A 27,927-nucleotide genomic window follows, 5' to 3' on the forward strand; every position below is an offset into this window, starting at 1 on the left:
GACCTGTCCTCAGAATTTGTGGTAAACAACATAAAAGCATGGCCCATTTTGCCATTTTGGCTCGTCCTCCCAATGGTGTAATAGTGTGGAGAATATTTTTTGGCATACTTAGAGCTCCCTAGTACCAACTGAGTCTACCTGAGTATCACCATAGTGTGCCCATCTTCTGATGGCTGCAAGACAATACGTAACGTCACAAAGCTCAAATCATCTCAAAGTGCTTTCCTTCAACATCACACTGTACTCAGATGGTCTCCACAGCCACCAGATCTCAATCTAACAGAATGACAAAGCACCTTTGGGATATTGTGGATTCATATTTTGAACGAGCAGCCAACAAATCTTGAGTAATTTTCTGATGCTATCATGTCAATATGGTTCAAAATCACTGAGGAATGTTCCCAAGACCTTGTTGAAACTGTGCCACAAAGATTTCAGACAGTCATTTACACAGGAATGGCATAATTACAATGGGAGACACAGTGACACTCAAAAAACAAACCACTTCTCTTGCTTGAGTGTATTTTTTTATACATATTAATGCTATTTTTTGCTCAACTCTTACTTCATCTGTTTCCCTGTTGCTATTCTTGACAAAGCCATTTTTAACAAAACAAGCAGCCTCTGCTTCAAGTATACAGCCACAGACGAGCATAACCGAAGGAGACTTTGAGGCATCAAGCAATTCAGTATCCTTTAATGCTGAAGTGCAAGTACGACTCCCACCCATCTGGACGCAAACACTAGATTACACTTGAAAAGGCTGATGAAAATCTGATGTCATTAATCTCCCCTCCTCTGTAGTTCTCAAAGGACAGTTGAAGTCATTTTGCTGACAGTGTTTAAGTGAAGCTTTTTCTGAAAATGCAGCCAATGTCTTCTCACATGTAATGTAGGTCGATCAGTCCAGGGCGCTGTAAATTTGTCTAACGTGGCCTTTCCTGTCTCCCTCTCTCCAAAATCTACATTTGGCAACCATAACTACAATGCTCCCTATTTATAGTGCTTTTACCTCAGATATTAACTCTCTCCCCCGCTTAGCATGCCACTTCCTGCCAAAGAGGAAATATGTGTGTGTGTTTTCTGCGTATGTGCGTGTGGTTTACTGACCTCTGGGAGCAACGAGTAACCAGACTACTGTTGATAGCAACATGATTTTATGTTTCCAGTCTTTTGTGTCCAGTTCACCATTGAAGTGTGAACTTTCAGACATCGTGTGCTTCTTTTCATGTGCCATGTTCAAAATCTGAGCCATGTGACCTTCTTCTCATCTGCAAATCCTTATTCTTCCAACATCAGATGGACCGATCCACTGGGAACGAAAGAGAAGCAATGGCTAATCCAGTTTTCCAGGCCAGGTGACTGGTTTTCTGTGTATACAAACATAGCACATTCAGTATCTATTTCAGGGCCTTTGAATAAGTGTACATGTTTGGGTGCATGTTTATGTAAGCCAACACCTAAGCGCTGAGATGTCGGAGTTCACCTTCCTTCAAGGCCATCATTGAAGGAAAGGCTGCAAGTGACTCCAACATCCTGTTTTCAGCATAAACAGTTTTGGACTGAGTGCCTTCCTCCCCATGCCGGAAAAACAATCTGTCCTATCACTTAATTTCAGCAATCAGCCTCCCTCGTGGCCAATAACAATGATGATGATGAGACAAGACTCAAATTTAATCTTAATAGATTAAATGGAGGCAAGTCTTATTAAGGTGACGGTGCTGTGAGCTTAGTTCAGAAGCTTGAACAGAAATGATAGGAAATCCCAGAGTGGAAGAACCCTGTCCGGTCTACATGTCTGGCTCCCCACACATTTTCTCCTGACATCACCTCTGTCCAGTGCAGGGTTACTGGACAGGAATATTCCATTGCTAGATATCCTGCCATTTTGTCTGGGAACTGCACACAACCAATATAATTTTCTTTGTTTTGTTTTTAAACCCGACTTGCTGTATTCTTCAATAGCCTAGGTAGCCACTGTACAGAGAAATTTTTTACAGAGAAACGATTTGGTGCATAATCATGTTATGTACCTGCGGGTATTCAAAACAATACAAGCTGAGTGAGCTTCAATGAAATGGCTCTGAAATGTTATGCAGGAAACGACTGTGTGTGGGTATGGCTTCTAAAGATTATCTGGAAACTTTGCAGCGTGTTCAGACTTTTGATCTGTCTGGGTGAAAGCTATCTTTTACAGAAATCTTGATTACCACTGAGCAATCATTACAAAATTACAAACTCAAATTAAACCAGACAAGTGAGTGCAGGATGTACGTTTATTTCATATTCATTCTTATAGAACAAAGACCTTATATTCTTAATCCTGCACAAACAGCTCATTAAAAAAAAAAACCTGTTACTTAGAAAAATATACACTGATGTTAGAACTGACAATTTGAGATTCAGTGTTTAATTCAAAAAATACAATTTGTCTATTTGGGTCAGAAAAGGTGGCTTCGATTGAGGCAAGTTTCTTGAAAAGAACTGAGACAGCAAGCATCCAGAAGAAGGCACTTTACATTTTCTGAACTCCACATAAAGCTTATTGAGCCTACATTCAGCAAAAAAAAAAATCAGATTTTCACGTGTGCACAAAAGATGAAGAGGAAGGCCAAGGGTAAGTCTGTCTTTGCCTCTTTCTGTGTCACCCCATTGTTGATGCCCTCCACTTTCTCTGGAAAAACAAATTTGAGCTAAATATAAGAGAGCCCAGCTACTGCTACAGTACTACAAACTTAAGGTTAGCTGACTTTGGAAAGGTCATCAGGTTAAAAGACAGCAGGGGGCTGAGACACTTATTTAAGACAAACCCTCAATTTCCCACTCCTGAGTTAAGCTGAATATCTGATCCAAACCCCCCCCCAAAAAAAACAAACAAACAACAAAACAAAAAAACCAACACAAAACAAACTAAGGTTACTGCTTTTTAAACAAACAGTAAGAGGTGTCATTAAAGAAGCCAGCCATTAGCAACATATGCAATGCTTCATCATATGTATCACCATCCTTGTCTTTTCAAAGCCTTTCCCTTACAAAATTAGCTATTATTTTTCCTCATATTTATCTTAATAGTCATTTCTCTATAACAGTCCAGACACAGTCTTAAAATCGTCGATGCAAAGTTTAGTTTCTTTCGATCTGTTCAAGATCCAGCTCTCCCCCAAGCTGAAAAATGTCCCTCTGTGTCCCACAGTCACCCTTCCAGAGGGTGCGTTTACCATCTTCGATGCCTACAGGAGACCCAGGCCGTGAGTCCACACTACAAGCGGAGTCGCTATCCTCGTAAGATGAATCTGCTTCCTCGTCATCTCCTATCACTTCCTGCCATGACTCTAGTCCCAGCTCAGACACGCCTGTGAAGTCTGAATCCGGTTGGTCGATTAAGTCCAAGGTGGGCGGGGAGAAGACTGACTGGCAGTTGTCGCTAGATGAAAATCCAGGGCAGCTTAAGCTTTGTAAAGTCTGAAAAAACAAGAAAGAAAAAGAAAAGACCATGTTAGTCTGGACATTTTTGCACACGTTCACATCATGGCCTCTTTCTGATGAAGAGCTACAGAAGTCAAAGACTATGTCAGGGAGCTCAGAGTTTCCCAGAATGTCAGTTTGAGATTGGGTTTCAGTTGGGCATCTTAAAAGCCGGCTTTCCCTTTCACTGATGGCATGTGAACATGTAAACATGCAAAAACACCAGTACACGCACAAGGCATTGAAGAGTATACACAGAACGCTAACCCTCTGGTTTGTTTGAGCAAAACACTGAAATGAGCACCAAACCACTAAATGTATCTCGTGTCAAACTGTGCTCTAGGCTTATTTATCACTGGAAACCACTTTGAAACACATACCTAACCCAACCCTGTATGGTAAAAGACATTTCTTATGTCAGTCATTGTTGTTCACAGTTGTTATGATGTTTTGTAGCTCACACTAGGGAGTGCCAGGGACAATCTGGATGTGAACAATTGCCTGCGTTTTTGCTCTCAAAACTTGACCTTAAAGAGACTCAATTCACAAAGGCTCCTGGTTTGCTTTCATGCTCTCTTTCCACCCTGAATTCCTCTCTGCAACAAAGAAAGGCAGCCGTGCAGCACAGTGAAGGGGTTAATGATCTCTGGAGTGCCCTCAGCAGCAGATGTTGGAGGCATGGAGGTGAATAGAGATGAGGTTTTCTCTATAAAGCCCAGGCTTTCATGACAGACACCTCTAATGTTCCCTAGCATGTGTTGAGACATTGCCTTTCCTTTTACAATGAGCTTGGAGACACCCTTTCTCAAATCTCATTTTAGCAGGCTTGCCGTTTCCCCGTCCAAGAGAAAACTATAACATAGGGTGAGGTTTAAGTTTAAGGTTAGCTCACTTTTCAGGATTAACTTTACATGCAAGTACCTCAAACACACCATGCTTCAACTGAAAGCGCTTGAGGTGATCATGTGAGGAGTGGGAAGCCTTTGCTGTAGTTACCCCACTGGAGTGGAAAAGGGGATTTCAGAGCTCTTGCTCTCTCAGTTCAACCCCTGGTATTACCCCACTACTAATTATCACAGCAGAGGAGGAGACGAAAGCAAGAGAGAAAGGAGGTGGAGAGGCTGTCTCTATACAATATGCTTTCTATAAAATCTACTGAGCCTGACTGGGATTTGGGTGGGTGTGGTGGTAGGCTGGGGGAGCAGGGTTAAATTTCTGCTGTGTACCCAGCTTTGCCAGATGAAAAACACCCATGTACACACACAAATCACTATTACCACACACATGGGCTCGCTACCCTGGACCTGTCATATCTCATATTACCCACTGCCATTACCAGGAATCTAACCATACACAGACGAAAACCACTTTAAAGTTATTATCCTCAAATGTCCTATTTAGAAACACACTTCATTTAAGGTTGGAGAACCACAATAAAATTTTTAAAAGAATATAAGAGCAGATTTCTACTTTTAGTCAAAAATGATTAATCAAGCACAAACAAAGCTACTGGAAAAAAGTGTAAAATAAAACTACAACAAAAACTGAAGCATGAGTTTGAAAGATTTTAAACTCTACACATCTCGTCCTAATCCACAGAAAATACTATGCAGCAGATTTTAAAGACTATGACTAATAAAGTGAACTTCTGGAGTCTTGGTGATGTGCTCCTTTCAGTTTTCAGTTCTTGCTGATTTGGCAAGTGCATTTAAATAGCATGGGTCTGGGACATCTGTTCTGTAAAATAAAATGCACATTGACCAGAAGCAGAAATACAAAAGAGGAATTATTGGGCCTGTTAATCTTATAGTCAAAAACTTTGGACTGACAGGGTAGGCAATATCATGTTATTTTAGTAAAGAAATTAATAAATAAGGACAAAGAAAACAACAGTGTCATCTAAACAGATAATTTAAAAGGATAATTAGTATTCCCATGATGATATAAATTTCTGTAATACTCAAAAGTAGAAATACCAGTCAATAATGCAGCTCAATCATTGACGTGTATTACTCTGTTTCACTCAAATGACTTCTCTATCACTGATAATTTGACCAAGAGCACCCTACATTCCAGCTCCAGCTACAACATGTGCAGTACTGTGCAAAAGTCTTGGGCCAGCCTTTTTAAAGTTTTTCTTTAGACACTGGCTGCATTTTCACTCATTTCTTGGTACTTCTTAAGCCACTTAACATTGACCTATAAATCACTCAAGCATAAAAAAAAGGCACCTACTACATAGGATGAACCTATGTTATGCCTACATGTAATAGATAACTTAGGAAACAATCGATTTTACATTGTATTTTTAGACATTCCCCAGAGCCCAGAACAAAACAAAAGACAGTCAAAATCCAAAGAAGAGCTTTGAATGTCCTTCACGATGCCAGGAGACATTTTCCTGAAGTATACTTAAATACATTCCAAGAAAGCTTGCCTAAATGGTAAATGGCCTGTATTTATATAGCGCTTTACTAGTCCCTAAGGACCCCAAAGCGCTTTACATATCCAGTCATCCACCCATTCACACACACATTCACACACTGGTGATGGCAAGCTACATTGTAGCCACAGCCACCCTGGGGCGCACTGACAGAGGCGAGGCTGCCGGACACTGGCGCCACCGGGCCCTCTGAACACCACCAGTAGGCAACGGGTGAAGTGTCTTGCCCAAGGACACAACGACCGAGACTGTCCAAGCCGGGGCTCGAATCGGCAACCTTCCGATTACAAGGCGAACTCCCAACTCTTGAGCCACGATCGCCCCAAGTGAGTTCAAGCTTTTTTGAAGAATAAAGGTACACTTCTTTGTATGTTTTCACATGTTAAAAAAACCCCCAAGCAAACAAAAAAAGAATTTTTTTTTTACATTTTCTTAAGAAAATATAGAGAAATGAAAGGTGGCTCAAGACTTTTGCACAGCACTGTATACATGCCTCTGCAAAACTCAGCATAGTCCCAAGCAGTACCATGTTTTAACCATACAACTTCATCAATGCTGCCATACACATTAAGGGAAATGAGAGCATGGTTTTCAGTTATATCTGACACATCAGGTCTACCACAGCCACGCATGCCTTCCAGCAAGTCATGTTTGAATGTTGAATAGAAAAAGTGAACAAGACATGAGATCCACTGGATTGGTTTATACCTTTTTTGTTTTTACGTTTAATATTCACCAAAATCCTATAAGAACACATATTTTAGAGCTAAGTGGTGTTTTCATAGAGAGTGTAGATTATTTTATACCGTGATCTACACAACAATGGCTTGGACTGTAAGGATGTTATTTAGAGCATGGGTTCAAAAGGCAGCTGCTGTCGAAGAAGCACAAGCACATGCCAGGAGGTTAGGCAAATACCCTCCTGATGATTTGGGTAAACAACTAAAATCACCGAGCTAAATGCTATGCAAAGGCCCTGTTGTGAACCAAACTACAACCACAATCACACATATAGTACACTACTGGGAGGTGCAGGTACTTTACATTGCATTCACTGTGCAACTTCAGATTATTAGTATACGAGTCGATAGTGTTTCTTTGGTTTAGCTCTGTGCCGAAATTAGGTCACATAAACATTCAGAGACACACTGGTCTGAGGATGACATGCAATCAGACCTCCAGCGACAAACAACTGTGAAGCAAAAGAGAGGACAAGGAGGTGCAAGCAAAGACAGGAGACTATAACAGACATTCACGCACACAGTCTTTGTTTTGGTGTGTGTATTCATCTACTATTTTACTCCTCTGCAGACAGAATGCCTGGCTTATTCATGCAAATGCCCAGAGGTAAAATGATGATAAAAGACTAAAGTGTTGGGCTGTCAGATGTTGAAAAAGTGTAGGCGATAATGTGTGACTACAGACTAATGTTCGGCGATGCTCTACAATGCACATTTATGACAAGTCACAACATGTCATTATACCCGGTGAGAGCTGCACCTCAAGACGCCTACCTAGGTGTTCCCACAAGCATGCAGGGCTCAGTTATGATCATCATGTCTGCCATCCAAGGAATGAAGTGTGTGTGATGGAAGAAGGAGGGGAAGACCAGAGCAGCTTGAACTTGGGCCAGGAGAAAGAAAATATTAATAGGGAGGGATACAAGTTTGTGTACACACACACACACACACACACACACACACACACACACACACACACACACACACACACACACACACACACACACACACACACACACACACACACACACACACACACACACACACACACACACACACGACAAAAATGGACAATAGCCCAGCTGAAGTTAACTGACCAGGCTGGACTTAAGCACACAGCTTCCTCAAATTCACTGTGCAAGAAGTGTCAACAATCATTCAGTGAAGGACATGGAGTTTGCTATGCCCAATAGCCAGTCCATTAAAAAACAACAAACAAAAAAACAATCCCCCAAAAAAGACAACAATGACAGGCCAAGGTGGAAGGGCAGGCAGAGATAACTTATCTACATGGCTGACTGGGAGGACATTCAAGGAATTTTGGGGGTGGCTGCATGTAAATCCCCACGGTAGTCAAGTTATAGCTTATTAGCATGACATGCATCCCCAGAATTCACACCCGCCTTCATTGACGTGGTCGAGGAATCTAAAGGCCAAATTACATCATGTTCCACTAACTCACACTGAGGGCTTGTTGACCACCATGATCCTTCACTCGGCGAGTCTCTGGCGCACGTTCCATAGAAAATTAATCAAACAACACCTGTCTGTATCCACTGCAGTTCAGACAAATGTCACAGTTTCCTGCCCCATCTACAACATGTTTGCTATTCTTTTAATCAATGTTAGACAGTATTACTCAAAACACACCTACAGTGAAAAAAAAAAAATCTGTTTACGTAGGTATGAAAAGTAATAATGTTGTCATTAGGCTCACCCAGTTCTTGAGAAAGAGTGGGAGGAATTGTGTGTGCGTAACCAGGGAAAAAAAACAAAAAACTGCCACTTCAATGACACAGAGGCCAGTTAAGAAGTCTTGTGATGCTCAAATATATAACATCAGAAGAAAGATCACATTAAATAACTGATTTCCAATCAGAGTTGGTGAAATCTATTATATTCCCAACCCTGGCAGTACTTTGCATGTTCTATCCTCTGTAGATCAGACACAGGTTGTAACCAGCCCTAGTTTTCCACATTAACACTTCCTTTTCCAGACAGTCTGCCAGCTGGGATCTTTTTCTTTCCCTAGGCTCTCACAAAGGTCAACCACTTTTGGTAACAACAATGTCAATCTCCAGCGGTATCTTCTTTGTGCTTTTGGTTTATTAAATTTAGATTGAGATATTACAACGCTGCTTGTTTAAGTTCCTGGCCACACTTGACCTGGTTTAGTTATTGACATCAAGTCTCAATAACAGGAAAAGAAAATGAAGCAAGGGAGCACGTATTAATCATACTATCTTTGTTGTATGCAATGCTTTACTGGTAACTTTCCCGAGGTGTGCATGAGGATGAGAATTTAAACATGGTTACAGTAGATCTGAAATGACCCATCTAACCTGTACGACCGGACTCCTTTCATCAACATGCACTCATGCAACTCGACTCAAACCCCCGAAAAAAGTGAAAACATTTTTTGACCCGCTAACCTTTGAGAATAGATCATTTGCTGACAATAATCTGTAACTGGCAGAGTAATGGCAATGACTAATGGCAAGTCGAGTTTAGGGCTGTGCGATATGACCAAAATCTCATATCCCAATATAAGACATCTATCGCCCGATAACGATATAAAATCACAAAAATTTAACATTTTCTTTAAATTCTGTGAATCTCTGGAAGCTCGACTTGCGTGAAGTGATTCCAGCTGGGCGTCGTGTACCTGGAGTCGAGTTTTTAACTGATGCGTGAAAATATATATTTTTAGACATAAGTTGTAACGGCTGCAGTTTTCTTTATGAGTATTTATTACACAGCGTGCTGCAGGGAAAAGCCTGTTCTAACGTTTGAGTCCAATCTATTTTTTAGCACCTGACGGTTCTTTTTTTGCTTCTCACCCGTCAATACTCTGCATACTATTTCACGTGATTCCGTTTATTTTGAAAAGTCTCAACAGGATCTTGAGCTTTATTGTGAAAAATATGTTTATGCGGAAAATAAACAAGCAGACACGCTAACGACAACGCATAAAAACAGGCGCTTGTCCGTCCGTCGTGTGGTTATATTAAATATAAGAGAAAGAGAGAACTTTAGGAAATGAATATAGCCACTACAGTGACCATCAAAACGCTGAAAAAAATATTGCTGTAAACAGTTTATTTTGCGACACCACGAAACAAACTATAGCGTAAAATGAAACGATAGACGTTTTTATATCGTCATCCGATATATATCGTTATATCGAACAGCCCTAGTCGAGTTAATGTAAAACTGGCTCCATGTGTGTGTTTGTGGATTCATTCTTTATATGTTGCATGCCTAATTTTTCCCCTCTTAGAAGCTGGCAATACAAGGGGAAACATGTTTGCTAGGCTCCATTACCCATGCCTTGTTAATCCAACCCTGGCTAGGTCCTAAGTATGACTGGCTGGGAACTAATATTATTTCCAGAAAGGAAAAGGGGGGGTATATGGATGAACTGATGATAACTTTCTAGTAAGAGACAGGAAAATTACAATATTTTCCTGAAACAAGGTACTGTGAAGGATGATTTTTGAGTATCAAATGACTTAAGTGATCAGGAAAGGATGGGTAAATAGGACAATGTGTAAAATTCCCAGAGCATTCACATAAATAATGAGCTGAATGTGATACAAGAATCAGATCAAGATCTTTCAGGGCACTAGAAAAAAGAAGAAGAAACAAAGCTCTGCCAAATATCAAAAGAGTTCATGTCATTAAAATACTTCTCTGGATCTATTTTGGGTTTGGGTTTACTCTCTGGCTGTTGCACTGTTTCCTCTGACCTTACAAAAGAACAAAAACTCTTGACATTGGGAAATCCATCCAGAGCTCTGTGCATCCAAATATACGCATAATTCACTGCTGCTTTTTCTGACAGGTAGAAATATTGGGTAGGAGTTGCAGAGAGGAAGCAAATAAATGGTGAGAAGTCCAACCTTTGGATGGACTTGTTTACCCAACAGAGTTAATGAAATTATAAACACGAGAGGGCCTTGCTAGAGAGTGGTTCAAGGCAGCGTGACTGAACATGAGGAATGCTTTCTTAGTAAGCACCGCTCCCTAAGCTAGAGGGAGGAAAGCCTGAGATCACTTAGCCTCGAAGCCTCGGACTGACGACGCAGAAAACTTAATACAGTTTAATTTAATCCACTCCCTGATCAAACTCTGAGAGAAAGAGACAGACTTAGTTTTGTTTGAAGATGTCTTGAACTTCCCTTTAGTCTAAGAACAAAAAAGCATTTGTCTGTGTTGTAAGTGCATCTGGTTCAGGATTAAAGTGAATGCAACAGAGCGCATTTTCCAGCATTAAAGCAAGATTAGAAATAAGCTGATACTCATTTGTGTGCAATCAGCAAACACATGTAATATTAAACTCTGAAATTAGTCAAATTCCAATTGAATGCATTCAAATCAATGAATATGTAAGTGCTTGTCTGTGCAGGTCAACATATGTTCAACATTTCCAGCTAACCTGAGTCATCTTTGTCAGGTCCAGGGAGGGCCGCTGCTCCTGAGCATCTTCTGGTCTCCTGCGCTTCATGCCGACCTTTTTCTCATTTAGCACACAGGGCTGAGACCTGCTCCGAGACAAACACCCCTTTCCCCTGGCTCTCTGGCTAGCTCGTCTCCCCAGCTCTGGGGTGGAGTCTGAAGAGCTGGTCTCCGATGCCTCTTCCCTCTGGTGTTCTGGCAGGCTGATCTGCTCATGGGAAAGTGAGAGAGGCCTGAGGAAGACGTGATTTTGGGAGTGGTGATGATGTGTGGCAAGAGAGGTAGGGGAGACTGGAGAGGCAGTGAATTGAGGGTGGAGAGGCAGCGGCTGGTTGAAGAATGGCAGGTCCTGGATTCCATCAAAAGTGATGCTGGAGTGTGAGGGCAAACTAAAGCTGGAGCTACGCTGCATGGTGGGAAAATGGCTTCCCCCACCTCTGACACTCCCTCCACTGTGGCACCTTCGTTTCTCAACCGTTGTCCATACTCGGGACCCTTGGGGCCTCCAAGATGAGCGGAAGCCAGTGAATTCTTCAGAGAGTGACAGAGAGCGACACTGACGTTTGCTCGGGGGTGCCGTAGGAGTTTGGCTGGTAGCCGTAGTGGTGTAGTGTGCAGTGGCGGATACGGCGTGAGTGCTGTTGCAGAGACTCAGATCTCTTATCAGGCTGGTGATTGCTGTGGTGCTGCCTGGTTCCTTGGCACAGTGGCTGTTGTGATCAGGCGTCACATCCCATAGAGGAGTACCAGACTGGCATGGAGCTCTCTGCTGGATGGCACAGCTTCGCCCCATATCCAACCATCTATCTGCCTCTGTAATAGGGAAAACATAAAAGCCTCACACTAATTGACCTCAACAGCAGCCCTTCTGACACATCTTTATCTGTGCGGCAAGCAATATTAAGCAAAAACTGCATTTGTTAACTAGAGCATGATGAATTCTAGCAGCAATATCTGGAAGGATAATTTAGTACTTAACAACAAAGACACAAAGAAACACACAAGCAGAAATAAGCTTAAGGCAAAGAGGATTGGTTGGTGTAAGAACAAACTGTTTGGAAGAATAAAGGGAGATTATTGTCTGCTTACTGCAATGGTGAGCTATTACACTAAGAAGAAAGAAACAGCTAAGTAGAAACAACAACAACAACAAAAAAAAGAAATCATGAGCTTTGGAGAATTACAAAAAAGGGGTGGGAGGTTGTTTGTCTTAACATGATTGACAAGGTTATGCCTAGAGGAAATAAAACTACCAGTTGAACAGTTCAAACCAGTGCTGCTCCTCAGTAACTGTAATGAAAGCTGGACTGAAAATTCCCAATAATGTTGAAAGAAAAAAAAATAGTCAAAAAAGTCATTTTCTGGAAAAAAAAAAAATAAAATCTGTGCATTCAAAGATGGAAATGTTTTAAAAGTCTTAAAAAGTTGGCTGCCCACCCCCCAAAAAGTCACAATGCTCAGTATAACACACTACATGCCGAGTAGGTCTCAACAAGATCACTGTCTGTCTGCTTGTTTTTCACATAAACAGCTGCAGGACATGCAGTGAAACCTCAGCTGTGAGTTCTTACTGGCACATTACTGTTTCCGAGCATGAGAAACACATTTCTGCCTCCATTACTTTTAGAGTTAAATATGCAAATAAATAAATAATACTGTGGTTTAAAACACCAACACACACACACAAACAAAACAAAAAACACACAAAAAAACCCAGATTACAATAAATTCTCTTCCTCAGCTTGAACCAGCTCACTCCACTGACTGCTATGTTGGCCATTTTTTTTAAGTTTCCAGCAGTAACATTCCTGACTATTTAAAACTTGGACATGCAAGAACGTTGATTCCAAAAACATGAACTGCACATTATGACAAGAATCAGCCAGTGAAACAGTTGGGCAGTCACTCCCATTAGTCAAGTGGTTAGTAGGATATGCGTCAAAGCAGTATGAATTTCCAGCTGTCTCACCATCGGGACAAAAGAGTTTTGTGGAGGATAATACACCTACAGTAAAGTGTGGCTAAGTTCGACTCTATTGAAGCTTTTGTCAAAAAGAGCCCCTTGCTGATCCAAAAACCATCCTTTTGGATGCTTGCCTCCAATTCTGGCACGCTCTCTCCCAGACTACTGGACGGAAATCATTGTTTTGGCTGGACAAACAATGTACGGGGGCTACAGTGACGACCTGACAGGAATGTTAGGAAAACAACTGGACAAAAGGAGAAAGGGATGAACTTCAAAAGGTCACCATTTGAAAGCAAAAGACAAAGTGGTTGAACTAACAAAACACGCTAGCCAATTTTAATGTCAGGATTAACAGTGGAAAAATCTTTACCCAAAAGAAAGAGGGGGGGGGAAAAAGGAAGAAAAAAAAGAGGGCAGTGGGAGATAGCTGGCCTTGTATTGACAGTAGTATTTCTTTTAACACAGAGGATAATTACACAAACACAGCTAAAGGGAAATTGTTGACATAGGCAGCAGAATATTCAATTACAGTTCACTCCCATGAGAGTGCTGTGCAACGTTGTGTGGAGGCAGGTGCACTCTGATCATGAGTGGGGGATGAGTGACAGATGGAAAAGGGAGAAGTGAGTGATCGAGTGTGGCAGGAGATAAACAACAAGACAACTGCAATCGCTGATTTTGATACTTCAACTTATTGGGGAATTAAAGGCGACAATTACTTGTGTTATATCAGTTGTGAAATGTTTTTTAACAAATAATCAGCCACTGCTTTTTTCCAGATGTTAAATGCAGAGCACAGAGGGATGGCGTTTAATAAATGGAAGCAGGAGCAAAGGGGGAAAGACAAACAGAAAGACATAACGAGTGATAATGAAGATAACTCACCTACGGTTCCACGGGAGAGGAGGGTGGTCCCTCTGCTCATGGTGGGGACCTCACACTGTTGAGGGCACAGGCGAACATAAAGCAAAAGTCAAGAACAAAAGCCAAGGAACAAAAGTTCAGCCCTCAAATCAAATGAGAAGACTGATTTGTCTTCATTTTGAGGTCAGGATTATTTACACGCTGCTGCCAAACGACCAGTGTGAAATAGCCAAAGATCTGCGTCAACCAAAGCCAATGCAAATGGTTACTTACGCTTACTGTTTACTTTTTATGGTCTGCGAGTTTACCGTTTTGGTTCACAGCAACAACTAGCTCATACTCAGCAACTAGCGGGTGACTAAAGAATTAGATACATTTCTGAAGAGGAGGCGGAGAATAAGCAGTGCACAAAAGAGTGAACATTAGACTCCATGAATAAAGACTCCAAATGAATGCTAATTTGCTCCATTCTTGCTGAATATGTAGGGTGTTTCCCAACAAGCTTACTAAACAAAAAACTGCACTAATTTACGCTTCATAATAATTTACGCTTGTATATAAATTTTAATACATTTTTGTAAGACTTGCGCATTTAAATAGTTTCTAATGTTAAAGCTAGTTAAGTCTCAAGTCCTTTGACATCATAGTAAATTACAGTTACACCTACCCAAGCTAGCTAGCTAGCACAAGCAGCTTAACACACCATCGCTGCTATTGTTGCTACTTAAAACTCAAGGATTCAAGAGTGTAGTCCATTATCCAGTGGGTGAATTACACTCTTTTGGACTGGTTTTACACTTTCACTTTTGTCAGAGCTGGAAACTACTTCCTAAAGATTATCCTTTAACTCACTGCAAGGTGCATGAAATACCTTCAAGGACAGCTGGACAATGATTTTACAATACAAAAGAACGTTTAGCTAAATTTTGTAACGCACCTGTTTTATTTCTTGGGTTTAAGGTACAAAGGCTATTAGGGGAGTATAAAACAGTTTTGCCTACACCCACTTATCTTTTAATCAGACACCCATCCATCCCATAGTTAATTTCTTACAAGAGGGTGTTGGCTATCTGCACACAGAACAAAAAAGAAAATGCCACATTTCACTGCAGTGACTCGCCTTGAGGTTATTATAACAAAACAAAAAAAAAAAAGTTTTCTAAGATACCAAGCCTAGAACTCAAAATAAAGGCTATTGTGCCATAGGAGACGATCAAATGACAGAATTGGTACACTAAACCCCCAGGCCTTTAACGTGAGCAGCTGATGAGTGCAAAGGTAGCAGTGAAAAACCTCTGTCCATAAGCCTTTTTGATTTTTTTTTTTTTAATTATGCATGCGATTACATTTACAGCATATTATATAAGACTTACATCAGTCTCTGAGGTTTAACAAAAGAAAAACATTTAAGACTTGTTGGGCCCAAGAAAATAATTCCTGGACGTTTCAGAACAAATCATATTGATGTTAAACGTGTCAAGAAATGTTTGTGATCCTTCACCATCCAAGCGCTTGAAGGAGTGTTGAGATTTTGTAGATTAAAAACTGCATATAAGCAGCATGATAAAAGCGGGAAAGTGAAAACTACTCTCCCGTGCTTGTCTGAATGGAGTAGTGAGATAAAAATAAAATGTAAATAACCCCTATTTTACTTTGAGAAGTGAAACCTAGGTGCTGGTTAAAAAAAACAAAAAGTGAAATAATTCTCAGGGGTGACACACCAAAAATAACATTTTGACTGAAATTTTAAAAAAGCTCTTTTTTGTTCCATACGTTGCTTTTTTTAAAGTTTTAGTCACACAGATCATTCACTAAAGAATAACGTTTATTCTCCTGACTGGCTCGCTGGAGGCCACTGACCTTTGTTGAGTGTAATCAGTCGCAAAGAGTATGCTGTACCAAAAACTTGCTTGCTTGAATATTGCCACAGTCACCTGTAGTTCTGATGTAAAGTGCAAACACTCTACATTTTCACTGCTGCTTGGTGGTGAGTTAAAAAGTGCTGCAGCCTGTAAAATAAAAGTTGAGCCTTACCGCTCAAACTAACAAATTTCAAAAGGCACAGCTTTTATACTGAAAGCAAATATCACCATTTTGCATCACACTTTTCACCATTTCACTACCGCTCAGAGTAGTTGGTGAGTGCTACGGGGGGGGGCGGCTGCAACAATCTGGGAGGAGGTTTTCAGTGCAGCATTCTTCTTCGCAACCAATTTCACCAACTGACAGCAAGCAACCTCCTGCAACCACTTGCCAACTGGCTGGAGAATACACATTTTTCCCAAGCAACCAGTGATTAGCAGGGGATTGTTAACCGGTCTCAGGAAGTGAAACTCTTGACATTTAGAATGTCTTTTGCAAGACTGTCTTGGCACAGGCAACATTAAACAACCATTTTTTTCCACTAGTAGGAAAAAGCTCCTGAAGAAACCCTCTTGTTGTGAGCCAATAGCTATAACCACTGATCCACCATGCATTGACATTTTGGAATGATTTTGAACCAGTTCCCTTTATTTTATTAGGGAACTGGTTCCTTCTTGTTCTAGGCTAACACATCCTAGAACTCGTCTCATCTGAGTAAGAGAACCTCAAAAGTGAAAATGTATCTATCATATTAATGACAGTTAAAGACATCTAAAATCCTTTAGTGAACAACTTATCGTGGTCTAACATGCTTGTGGGTACACTACCTACAAGCTTGCCTTGTGTTAAAGTCAAAACGTAAAGTTTCTCTCACCAGCCGTCGCTCGATGCTCTTGGACGTTACATCATTGGCAGCCTTCTTCTTTTCCAGTGTTTGTGAGAAAACAATCACCATGGTAGCAAGTAGCTCTGCTCCAGTCTGTTCAGGTGCAGAAAAAGGCCACAGGCAGCCATCTTATACGAGAGCAGAGGGCAGACAGTGCATTTGGGCAAAAAGCAGAGGAAGATTTCCCATTTGAAGAGCAGTACTTGTGAAGGTGGTGGAGGTAGGTCTCTCAAATGTCAGCCAATCTCTGTATTCATGGAAAAAAAGGGAAATAAAAACATTACTAATTTAATTAAAGTGCAAAGGATGTTTCTGGCTACAAGACATGGGCAAGAAGCAGGGCCTAAATAAAGCTCAGGTTTAAGCATAGCCATAACAATCAATAGTGTGCCAAATCTGGCTTCTTAACCCCAATTGTGGCTGCTTTAACTTGTTCTGTGCCATTCTCATTAAGATTTTTCACAAACACAAAAAGCATGGCATGTGCATTTTTGTCTTAAAACGTGTCTTGAGAGAAAGGTTTCTCACAAATACAAACAGGTTGCCTTTTTAATCAATCTGTGAGGTGATAACTGTCATTCACAGATAAATCACTTCAATATCTACATTCCTCACTGCTTTAACTAACATACCCATAACAGTGATTGAAAGGGGCACGGTTGAATGCGATACATGTTTGCTATATGCACACCTTAAGTTTTTCCATTCAGCATTTAAAATCCGAAAACGTACAGCAACTTCAGTCATCGATATAGATCCACACACTACATACACACACCTATCAACCTACTAGCTTTAAAAGAAAATGTGCTGATATATGTTAAACTGCTTCCTCATCCCTGTGGATAACAGAACATTTGGCCTGTCAGCAATATTACCCTGAACACAGGGGAATCTAAACATGTTGTAACAGAAGGCTAGCTTTAGCTAATTCAGGAAAAGACATTACTCACGTCACATGACTACAGATGTGGCTAGAAACCACGAACAGAAAAGAAGCATATATGGAGCTGCGGTTAACTCAAAGACTGCCTGCACCCACACATAGCAAAGCCCAGACAGAAGCTGCTTCGGTAAACACAACCGTTAAAAGCTTTATATGTATGGCAGATGGTCTATATCTTTTTTTTTTTTGGGACAAACATGCCTTGTCACATCTGCTCAACTCAGCCTTTCTGATGTTTTTCAATGCATGTGAATGACTATGGCGGAGGATGGGCAAGTTCAGTTATGCTTTCTTTAATAAAAGTAGCTGCAGTGACTTTGGACTCCGTCATTTACCAACCACCAAACACACTGACAGTATCCAATTAGAGAGTACCAGCATAGTTCAGATCCCCAATCAACTGCTGGCTAATGACAGCTTTTGACTCCGGAGCAACACATGAGGCTAATGGATCTTCCAGGCCTACTATGCTATCCTGCCCATGAAACATGTGGTTTTGTGTTAAGTAAGGGTTGTTGCACTTACACAAGATGCTTTAGGGAGAAGTGTGCACCACTGAAAAAAAACTGACTTCTGTAGAGGAAAAAAAACAAAACAAAAACAACAACAACATGGATCGATAAAAAGTGTTTTGTTTTTTTAAACCAGTCTAGTCATGTCTTCTGACTTAACAATGTCATCTCTGTCCCTTTTCTTGTTTCCAGCCCCATGACTACATAAAGACTAAGTAAATAAATGTTTCATGTAGGCCTGCCTGAAACCAAAAGCCGGCATATGACTCCCATTATCTGCATTCATTTCAGAGAGTCGGTGGAGCACAACCGGGCCTCCACAGGCAAGAGAAGGTGGTACTGTTAGTGGGAGTAAAAAGTAAAGAGTATGTTCTTCATAATCAGTTTTGCAGATTACTCTACTGATTAGAAGTGACTCTGAGTAATGGGTGGGGCAATGTATTGCAGTGTGTGTGTGTGTATGTGTGTGTTAATCAGAATAAGGGTCGAGGAGCGTGACGGCTGTGTGTAAAGGTTGTTATATTGTGCCGTTTGACTGATGCAGGTAGGAAGCGTGACTTGTCCGATCAAGGCTGAAACAGCATCTCCACACTGAGAACAAGAGCTAGCTGTGCATGTGTTTCTGTACATGCATGTCTGCTTATGCTAACCTGCACTTGTGTGTGTAGTGACTGGCAAGCAGGGTCATGGGAGAGGGCAGACCGAGTGTGAATTCAAGCCTGGAGCCATGCTTATTTAATGAACCGACTTCTCATGATGGGGAAACCAGAGCTTAATGGGCTGTGTAGAGCACTTGTGCAGAGCCATTTTCAGATCCGATCAGTCTTTTGCTCTTCAAAACAAGAGTCCTTGCTGGCTACATCACACTGTTTGAAAAGCCTTTTTGTTTGACTAGATGTCAGTCCTAACAAAAACCCAGGAAATTATCAGTTCATCTGAGGTTTGATGAGTCCCTGTTACACACCACTGAGAGAAGAATTAAATATCATTTTTACAACTTTGGTCTTCAAAGATTATAAAAACAATCATTACTGTGTTTTTATATATCCAGCACAACATCAACCTTTTTCCTGTCTTGCCTCCCTGAAAACAAAAGCATTGTTCACCAAGCACTGGTGAAATGACAGGTAAGGTTGGATCATCTGAAAAATACCATCTTAAGAGAAGTTGGTTTTATCCTACGGATAATATGTCGTTGTGAAAGCAATCTTAAAGGGCCGCAGACGGACCTGTTTCACTCATGTGCTTGCCTCATGGTGCAAAGATAAAATCTGTGGGGCCATAAATGAACACCTCAAAGGCCTGCCTAGTTGTGACAATACTGCAGGGTAGTGGAACCTGTACTGTGGGCTGAGTGATTTGTGATAGTGAGGGTTGTACCCCACCCCTGAGGAAGGAAATGCACTGTTGAGGAAATCTACTGCTCAGTAAATTTGTGTTTCCACAGTAACTGAACAATTGTTAAATAGCTGTGATTATGATTTATGATCAAACAGCCTGACATTACACTATCAATTTTACTAAGCTTTAAGTTAAATATGTTTCATAAAGCCAGACAAAATCTCACAAACTCAGCTGCATGTCCCACACAGAAAAATGTCGTTTTTGTTATCATAAGTCAGGCTGATCATCAAACAAAGCAAGTGACTTAAATGACGATTTGTCTCATCCTTTACAGTTAAGATACCAGGGAAGACATTGTGGATACTAAATGAGGCGTAAAACTGAAACTGGAAGAGCTACTTCTCCCTTCATTAGAGTCTCATATTATGATGAATGTGATGGGACAGGTGCTTTTTTTTAACTTAATACTTTTAGTATACTAATTACTTTTTTTTTTTTTATAGCTCAACAGTACAAAACAGTGAACACTACACAAAGCACCGACTGATTTAGTCAAAGACTTCCACTTGCTATAGATCAGGGGTGGGCAACTCCAGGCCTCGAGGGCCAGTGTCCTGCAAGCTTTAGATGTGTCCTTGATCCAACACAGCTGATTCAAATGGCTAAATTACCTCTTCAACATGTCTTATAATTCTCCAGAGGCCTGGTAATGAACTAATCATTTGATTCAGGTTTGTTGACCCAGGGTGATATCTAAAACCTGCAGGACACCGGCCCTCGAGGCCTGGAGTTGCCCACCCCTGCTATAGATCAACTTGCGATACTGCTTTGCCTGTCAAGGATAAAATGACTGAGGTTCATCAATTGTTTTGTCAGATCCCATCTCAGCCCTATTTGATTCAAATAAAGGAAATCTTTCCCAATAAATCTCAAATATATATGATATTTGCTGAGTCGTAACTTATCGAACTAACAAAACTTTGACCATAAGTGGGTTCAAATCCACTGGTACTTCAAGAACTGATTTGTGTATGCTGGGATGCAGAAAGCAGCTCTTGGCTCACAATAGTTAGTGACTCAGGAGGGCACAAGAAAGAGCAGCTAAGATAATGTGGCTCTTTGCCCAGGCTGTGATTTGTACAGGCAGATAAATAGAACCCTATTTGCGCCCCCCCTAAAGTTCTGTAACGGGGTGTTTGGTGTCCATCACTAATTGGCTCTGGTTGCTGCATACTTGTGTGGAGTGCGTCTGGTGTCAGGACTTTGATCAGTTGCTGTACTTGGAGGAAACCAGTTCAATTGGCACTAATGAAATGTTGAAGCCCAAATATTCAAAATATGGCATGGCTGGAAAGCCTCGGCAGATCATATTCTTGTTTTGATAAGATTAAATTAAATTACTGTCACAGTTTTCCTTAATCAAAGTGGCACTAAATGTCAGAAAAGGCTAGACGCTGACACCTGTTTTAAATAGTTCAGATGTCCATGAGAAACTAAATGAAAGCCTTAAAAAGAATAAAGGAGGCTTTCTTTTGTGAAAGCCTAAGATGTCCATTGTTAATTCAGGGTGAACACACAGCGACCCCTCTCTTGGATAATGTGGTCGAGGTTGTAAAAATGGTCTGGGAGGTCAAGACATACCATTGAATCTTTTGGCTATCACCCTAGTACCGTCTACTCCTTCAAAGGTACATAAACACTGAAAAGCTTATTCAGTGAAACTTTATGTATTTTAAGTAGTCAAGTTTTTTGGAGATTACCCTGAATGCTTCTCTCATGACAGTGACCATTAATCTCTGCATGAATACAGCCTTGAAGCTCCAATTTAAGTTGCTGTTACTCTTAACAACAGATCTACAATAGAAATAAGAGCAGTAAACATGAACCCCAAAGCTTTCTTTAGAATTAACTTGCAAGTCCAGTTAATACTGGTCTTCTTATCTCAACTATGTTGGCATGAAGACACTAACATAATTCACATAAGCAAGCACACTTCCCTTTGCACTGCAGGAGTTCTACTTCCCTTGTGGTCACATGACATGCCACTGCTGAATTGGGTGTGGAACATACTGACTTCATTACTAAATACATGAAAGGAGAAAGCCCCAAGTGATATCCACAGAGCATTGTGGCAACGAGTTAACTTCACATACACATATTCTACCATCATTTCACATTAACATTTATTTAATCATAGATTTACAGCCTGAGAGCGGATAGGTTATCTACTATATGTTAGGTAAAATTGTCAAAGTTTTTGTTTTGGGTTTTTTTCCCACAAAAATGAATCTCTGATACTTCCTGGGGTAGTTTCACTCTGACTTTAGACACAAAACAGTTGCTAGGTAGTACACTGTTTCTAGGATTTAATAGGTAGCCATAGCAGCCAAGCACACAACAGAAGACAACAATGACAACTGGTGATGTGAAAAAGGCAGATGTCACCCATCTAGTGAATAATAATGTCTGGACAGCTCATCAGTCTTTATCAGTAAATCTGTTTGTCATAGGAAACTGGACTATTGAGCAAGGCCAGTTTACTAAGGTGAAGCACTGTGACATGTAACCCGCAAACACACCACACTCTTTCTATTTAGGGTAGCCTTAAATTTATTAGGGGTTGACCTCTGTTTCTTAGACTAGGGTTTAGTTAACCGAAAGCTTAAGGAGCTTGACAGGCATAGGATCAGGTGTTTGAGTAGGTACCACACTAATTATACTGTCCTCTCCAACTGACCCAGCAATCCTTGCTTTTCTGCCTGTAGTTTCTTCCATTTTCTGTTCTGTACACACTAGAGCTCTAATCCATTAGGGGTACATTACATACACCAGAGGCTCCAGTTCTGCTAGCAATCCCAAGCAATTGCTTAGCTCAATAGGAGGGGCCATTCCTATGCTGTATAAACAAGTGATGTTATACTTACTGTCAGTACCAATGACCTAATAAGTACCCTATATAGTAGATTTTTAAAGATCAATATAATAACTCTAGTTTGAATGAGAAAAAAAAACAACAAATTACTAAATTACTAGACACATACACCCCCCCTTCCAATCCAAACTCCACATTGTCTAATGAAAAGAATACAAATCCAAAAATTCAACACGCTTGAAAATGAACAGTCTTTGACTAGTGCTATTACACGAGATTTTTAACAGTAGTCAAAGCATAAGTCATCAATGACTCAAAGTCAATCTGAAAAACTGTCAGAGAGATGTGGCTACTGTATCATAGTTTAGCAATGCTAACCAAATTCTAACAACCATGCTTATTAGAAAAAGAGAGATCGCATGCTTCTGGCAGAGCAGCAGTCATCTTCAGTCTAACACATAATATTATCATGTATACTGTAATCACTAAAATGATAGAGCTCATAATTTACAAATACATTTTCTTAAAACCAGTTGATTTCTATATAGTGTCGTCAGCATGTAAGTAGTCCATGAAAGTGTTGTATAGAGCCAGTGGCCCATGGTGCTGCAGCCGATATGAGGTTAAAAGCGCTTCTGTTGTTATGTGAAGCACAATGGTGTCAAATCAAACAAATGAAGATGATTTCGTGACAGCAGTGACTGGAGAAGCAGGAGGAATTGCTTCCTCACTGACATTAAATACGGCACTAGTGGTAAGTTAGAAAAGCTTTGTGGTGAAGTGTGCAGTCCAAATGAGCACAAAAGGCATTTGTGTAAATGCCAAACTGTGTACATCAAGGTTGAAAAATAAACTTTTATAATATTCATATGTAATGGTATGTTAATTAGCCATAAGCTTTCGCATACTCATGCTTATTAACATAAAGATATACAGTAGGTCTGCTGTTATATGCAAGAGGAGTCTAAGCAGAAGGGCTCTACAAAACAACAATTACACTGACTTTGTGTATGAAGCCGCCATGCAAAACAGTGCTGCACATACCATCATGAGAGATGGAGGCCGTTTAGCCATGCGGCCCTGTTGAAGCCAAGTTCCACCGATAGTTTCTAAAATATGTTGGCAGCACTGAGTAATTAATCAATTACTTTCTGCTGCTCTATTACATACATTTTTTGGAGATGTGGGTGAGTTTTTAGTGAGTATCGGTGGGAGAATTTCAGAACAAAAACTATGAGCAGCATTCCATCAGCCCATTCATTCATTCATGAGGGGGCTCAGCTCACCATATGGACCCTCTGACTGCTCAGCATAATGTGTACCAGGAATGTAAAACAGATATTTGAAAATCCCACTGAAGACGTGTCATTTTAAGTTTTTTTCATTGAAATAACCACATACAGTAAATGTTGGACTCATGAGTCCTATGTTAAGCAGCACTGAATAGGAAGAAGACATATTATCGATTTAAAACACATCTGTTAGTTTCAACAGTGATGACTGGGAATAATTTAAACAAGCCATTTCACATTCAAATTGTGAGCTGCGCTGTTTGAACTCATCTTTGTTGAAAAACGAAAGCAAATCAAATTGGTGCTGGAATAAAGTAAACTGCTACTGTGTAAAGGTCAAGATAATGTCCGTAGACAAAGCTTTTACATTTCCTAGTTGGACCAGGAGCTTTCTTTGCATAGTAATACACAGTAGAATTCCAATCAGTCTCTGACTTAAGACTCAATTGTAATACTTCAGTTACATCTCCATTTACAACATCTTAATAATACCGTTTGTTATTTGGCAGTTAATAAGCTCATCTGATTCAAGTAATCTAATATGTTACACAGCAAGCTACTTGTTGAGCTTCTGTGTAATGACATGCAGGTGCATGTAAAACAAGTATGTAAAACAGAGTCCATCCCAAATACTGAGAACCAACATGCTGTACAACTCCGGGGGGGGCGAGAGTATGACTTTAGATTACCAATCAATAATAATGTTAGTGCAAGGCTAGTCATGAGAAGCCAGTGTGACCAGACAACCCTGCTTGTGAAAGGATGTAACACATTAAGTGTCACATTAGTATATATCAAAAAAATGATTGTCATTATTAATTAGAGTCCTAATACTTGAAAGAGGAAGTTAGATGCTTAGATTTTGTCACAACTGTGGAAAACAGGTTCTAAAAATACATCAGATAAGGCTGTCTGTACACTAACAGAAGCTTTCAGTTCTCTCTGTCTGTTTTTTTATTAAATAAATAAAGAACTCATTTGGGAGATTCCTTCATCAGGCTGGATCTACGGTAAAGAATGGCACGAATGAGACTGGAGTTATGCTTTGGCTCATATTGTAAGGAAAAGCCAATCCAAAGCAGTCGAGGAAAATAAACAGAAGAATGCCAACCGCTGCCATTCATAAGTGTGGTGTTATGATGACACAAGGCAACACAAGAGAAAATATTGGCTCACCTGGGATTTGGGGTTTTCCAGAAGAATACAGGTTATGCACATGCACACAACATATGCAAACGACTAAAATAAATAAAGACATACTTATTTGAGAGTCAAACACGGTGTGGGCATCCTTTCTTTCCCTTTTTTAAATAATTCCTCACTATCGCCACATAAAGACTAGAGCAGAGTGTTCATTGGAGCATTTCTATTGCATCCCAGAATGCTTTTCATCTTTAAGTAGAGTCTGGTGCCTGTCTTGGGGGGTTGGGGGAGTGCTTCTCTGGTGTATGTGAGAATGCCTCTTTTCTTTTCTTTTCAGCTGCTGGTCTGTGGCTCTGTGGGCGATTTGACGCCAGACTTACAAATCCATCATGTTAATGAGGAAGGAATAAACAAAACAAGGAATATTGACAATGAAACAAATACATTGACAGAGTCAAATAACCGAGGTATTTGTTTTTAACTTCTTTAAGACTAAATGGGGAGGTGGGGTGAGTTTAAATGTGTCTGAAGCCACAGCAATTATGACTGCAGGTCACAGAGAAGAAAGGGAAGCTTCTGAAATGAATAAAGAGTACTATGGTGGCAGAGACAGCCATGGCTAACAATCCTTTTCTGGTAGGTTTGCATAATGCCTTGGGTCAGGGAACAAGGGAGGGAAAGAGAGCAACAGTGGAGCAGTAGTGGAACAGAAAGACAAATAACAGTCAAAAACAGGAGAAATAGCATGATTAATAAATGCAAAAAAGGCAAAAAGCAAAGGACAGAGAGGGGTGAAAGTGGCAGCATGTGCGTCAGCGTGTGGACTGAGTGAGAGTTGTTCACACAGACGGAGAATGGGCCAGTGGCTTGCTCAGCACACAGGCACACAGCTGCCCACTGACAGAATAGAGTTCTAATAGGGCCTTTTTTCTGCAACACAAAGACCTTGCAAATGTGTGCGTCTTAAGCACACACTGGAGTGCAGAGCAATCCCCTTTAAAAACCCACCGCCCTTAATTGCCTCCATATATTATGTTTCTAGTATGTCCAAAACAAGCCTACAGATGAACAATACCAGAGCTGTTGTTGAGCACAATTGCAGTACACTAAGTACAAAAAGCGATCACCAGGAACTGTGATGAAAATGTGTAAACTGCTTCCTTCGCAACGCGAGGAGTGTTTTCACTTTTTTGGAAAAAGTCCTATGGATTGACTTGTTTCAATATGCCTGCTTAGCCAGTAGCAACATTTCCAAACGTGTTAGAAGTTAAATAAAACAGCCAAAGTAACATATAGAAGACAACAGATTGCTTTTGTTTTCTGGACCTTTGCGGACCTCTGGCACCAGGACAGATCACTTCCACCCTGCTCCTAGTCAGACATAATAATTCGCAAGAGCAAACAGCACATTTGCAGATTCACAAACTTGTTCACACCAAGCTGAAAGATTCCAGCAATTGTTTATTTTGGAAATCAAGGCATTTTGTAGTGATCAAAATCTTCCCCAACCTGGAAAAGTAGATAAGAAGTACTCAGAACAGGTTACATCGAAGTCAAACCCGCATTTGTGAAACACCTCTATCAGCATGCCAATAGTCACTAGAGTTGACAGGTGATTAAATCTGCCCAAGCACTCTGCTTCACTTCCAATCTGAGCATCAGCTAACCTTTGCAATTGCGAAGACATTTCATTTTCTGCAAATATGCGTCCATTAACGTTTAGTTTACCAACCAACCTAGCCAGTCAAGGATGACCTCTTGCTTCTGTGTCCCTGTGAAAATTCCCAGATATTTCCAATTAATGTACCCTCATACCAAACCAGTTCTTCAGGGTATTGTGTTGATGGTGTCCACAAAGCTCAGCCAGCTGTGGTTAGAATCGGAAAGGGCAAAACATAAGCACCAAAACATAAGCGCCAACACTTCCTAACCCACAAAGGAAACAAAGATGACAAATAAGCAGTTTAGTGCTCTGCTGCCACTGTGCCCTATATTCAGAGTCCTCGTTTACAGTTTGAGCCTAAAACAAAACAGAGGCCTCATAGCTATGCCAGCGGATAACAAACCTAAATTATAATTGTTCTTATCAGCATCTTATCAGTTCTTATCATGTAGGTTTCAGTTTCATATATGCATAACATCATAGTCTTAGTTTATAATGCATTCATCTCTGTCACGTAGTCATAAGAACAGTGTACATTTTGGTTGAACTTCAAGGATTCAGCCTTATATATTAGCTGATAAAACAGAATTGAAATTGAGGAAGAATAAAGTGGCCAATAGTTTCGGGCTCCTCAACCTAAAAAAAGTACCTACTCTGATGCTCAGGGAAAAAAAAAAGCACAAGATTTAGTAATTTCAGATTCCTCTCTGAAAAGAGAACAAAAACCTAAATGTGCGGTGGAGATTGGTGGGACTTGTGCAGCCAAGCCTTATGACTCAAAGCACTAAAGCTTCTCTTAACATCATCTCATGGGTTGTGGTGAGGAACTGTGTGTCAATGCTGCAAAGCAACCACACTGCCTCTCCACCTACAGGTACTGTGTAGTTTACAGCAGTCTCAGATTCACTGCATTGCCTGACAGATGAAGGGGGAGTTTGCAGCCTCAAAGAGCTTGCTGCCTGCGTGAAGCCCCTAAACCTCAAAACGGGTTATTATGCGGGGACATTTATAGCAGCACCAGGTCGGTCATGTAGATTATTTTATATACATATATTTATTTAGAAGCTCCATAGGAACTGAGTGCAGAACAATTAAGTTGCAGTCACCCAAAAAGAGTTTAACACGCCACATTGTTATTTTTTATTTTTATATGAACAAAAAAGGTTTATACTCTTTTAAGAAATTCATCCCACAAAAAGCCATTTATGTTTTCTTAAAGTACGTGTCCTTAAAGTAACCTAACAAGTTATATGGGGAAACCCAGCAAGAACAGAGTAAACTTCAGAGCAGTGAAAGAAACAAAGAAAAAGACGTTCAATGCATACAATTTAACTAGCGTGCTACTACCTGGCTAGCAGAGGCTCTTTCGAGGTTAGGTCATCTTCAACAAACGGAAAGCGAAAAAGAAAAAGTTTATCGCAGTTGCAGCCGCCAGTTCAGCGTCCTCAGCGTAGGACCAAGCAAGACTGC

General features: G+C 40.5%; 1 protein-coding gene across 2 annotated transcripts; it reads right to left on the bottom strand.

Moving 5' to 3' along the window:
* Nucleotides 1-2,359: 2,359 nt before the first annotated feature.
* LOC146619835 (protein FAM53B-like) lies at nt 2,360-27,915 on the bottom strand. 2 transcript variants are annotated; one of them, XM_085369141.1, is made up of 5 exons: nt 27,805-27,915; nt 16,674-16,932; nt 13,958-14,012; nt 11,087-11,919; nt 2,360-3,462 (listed from the first exon to the last, which is right to left on the bottom strand). In XM_085369141.1, exons 2-5 carry the CDS (start codon nt 16,752-16,754, stop codon nt 3,124-3,126), a joined length of 1,308 nt encoding a protein of 435 aa, XP_085225267.1. In that variant the 5' UTR covers nt 16,755-16,932; nt 27,805-27,915; the 3' UTR covers nt 2,360-3,123. The 2 variants fall into 2 exon arrangements, with proteins under 2 accessions (XP_085225267.1, XP_085225268.1); XM_085369142.1 differs by lacking the exon at nt 27,805-27,915 and adding an exon at nt 26,531-26,560.
* Between the last annotated feature and the right edge of the window lie 12 nt (nt 27,916-27,927).

Source organism: Diplotaxodon limnothrissa, linkage group LG13 (assembly GCF_057381915.1).
Source record: "Diplotaxodon limnothrissa isolate DT_005_m linkage group LG13, D_limnothrissa_male_GT1.1, whole genome shotgun sequence".
NCBI lineage: Eukaryota > Metazoa > Chordata > Actinopteri > Cichliformes > Cichlidae > Diplotaxodon > Diplotaxodon limnothrissa.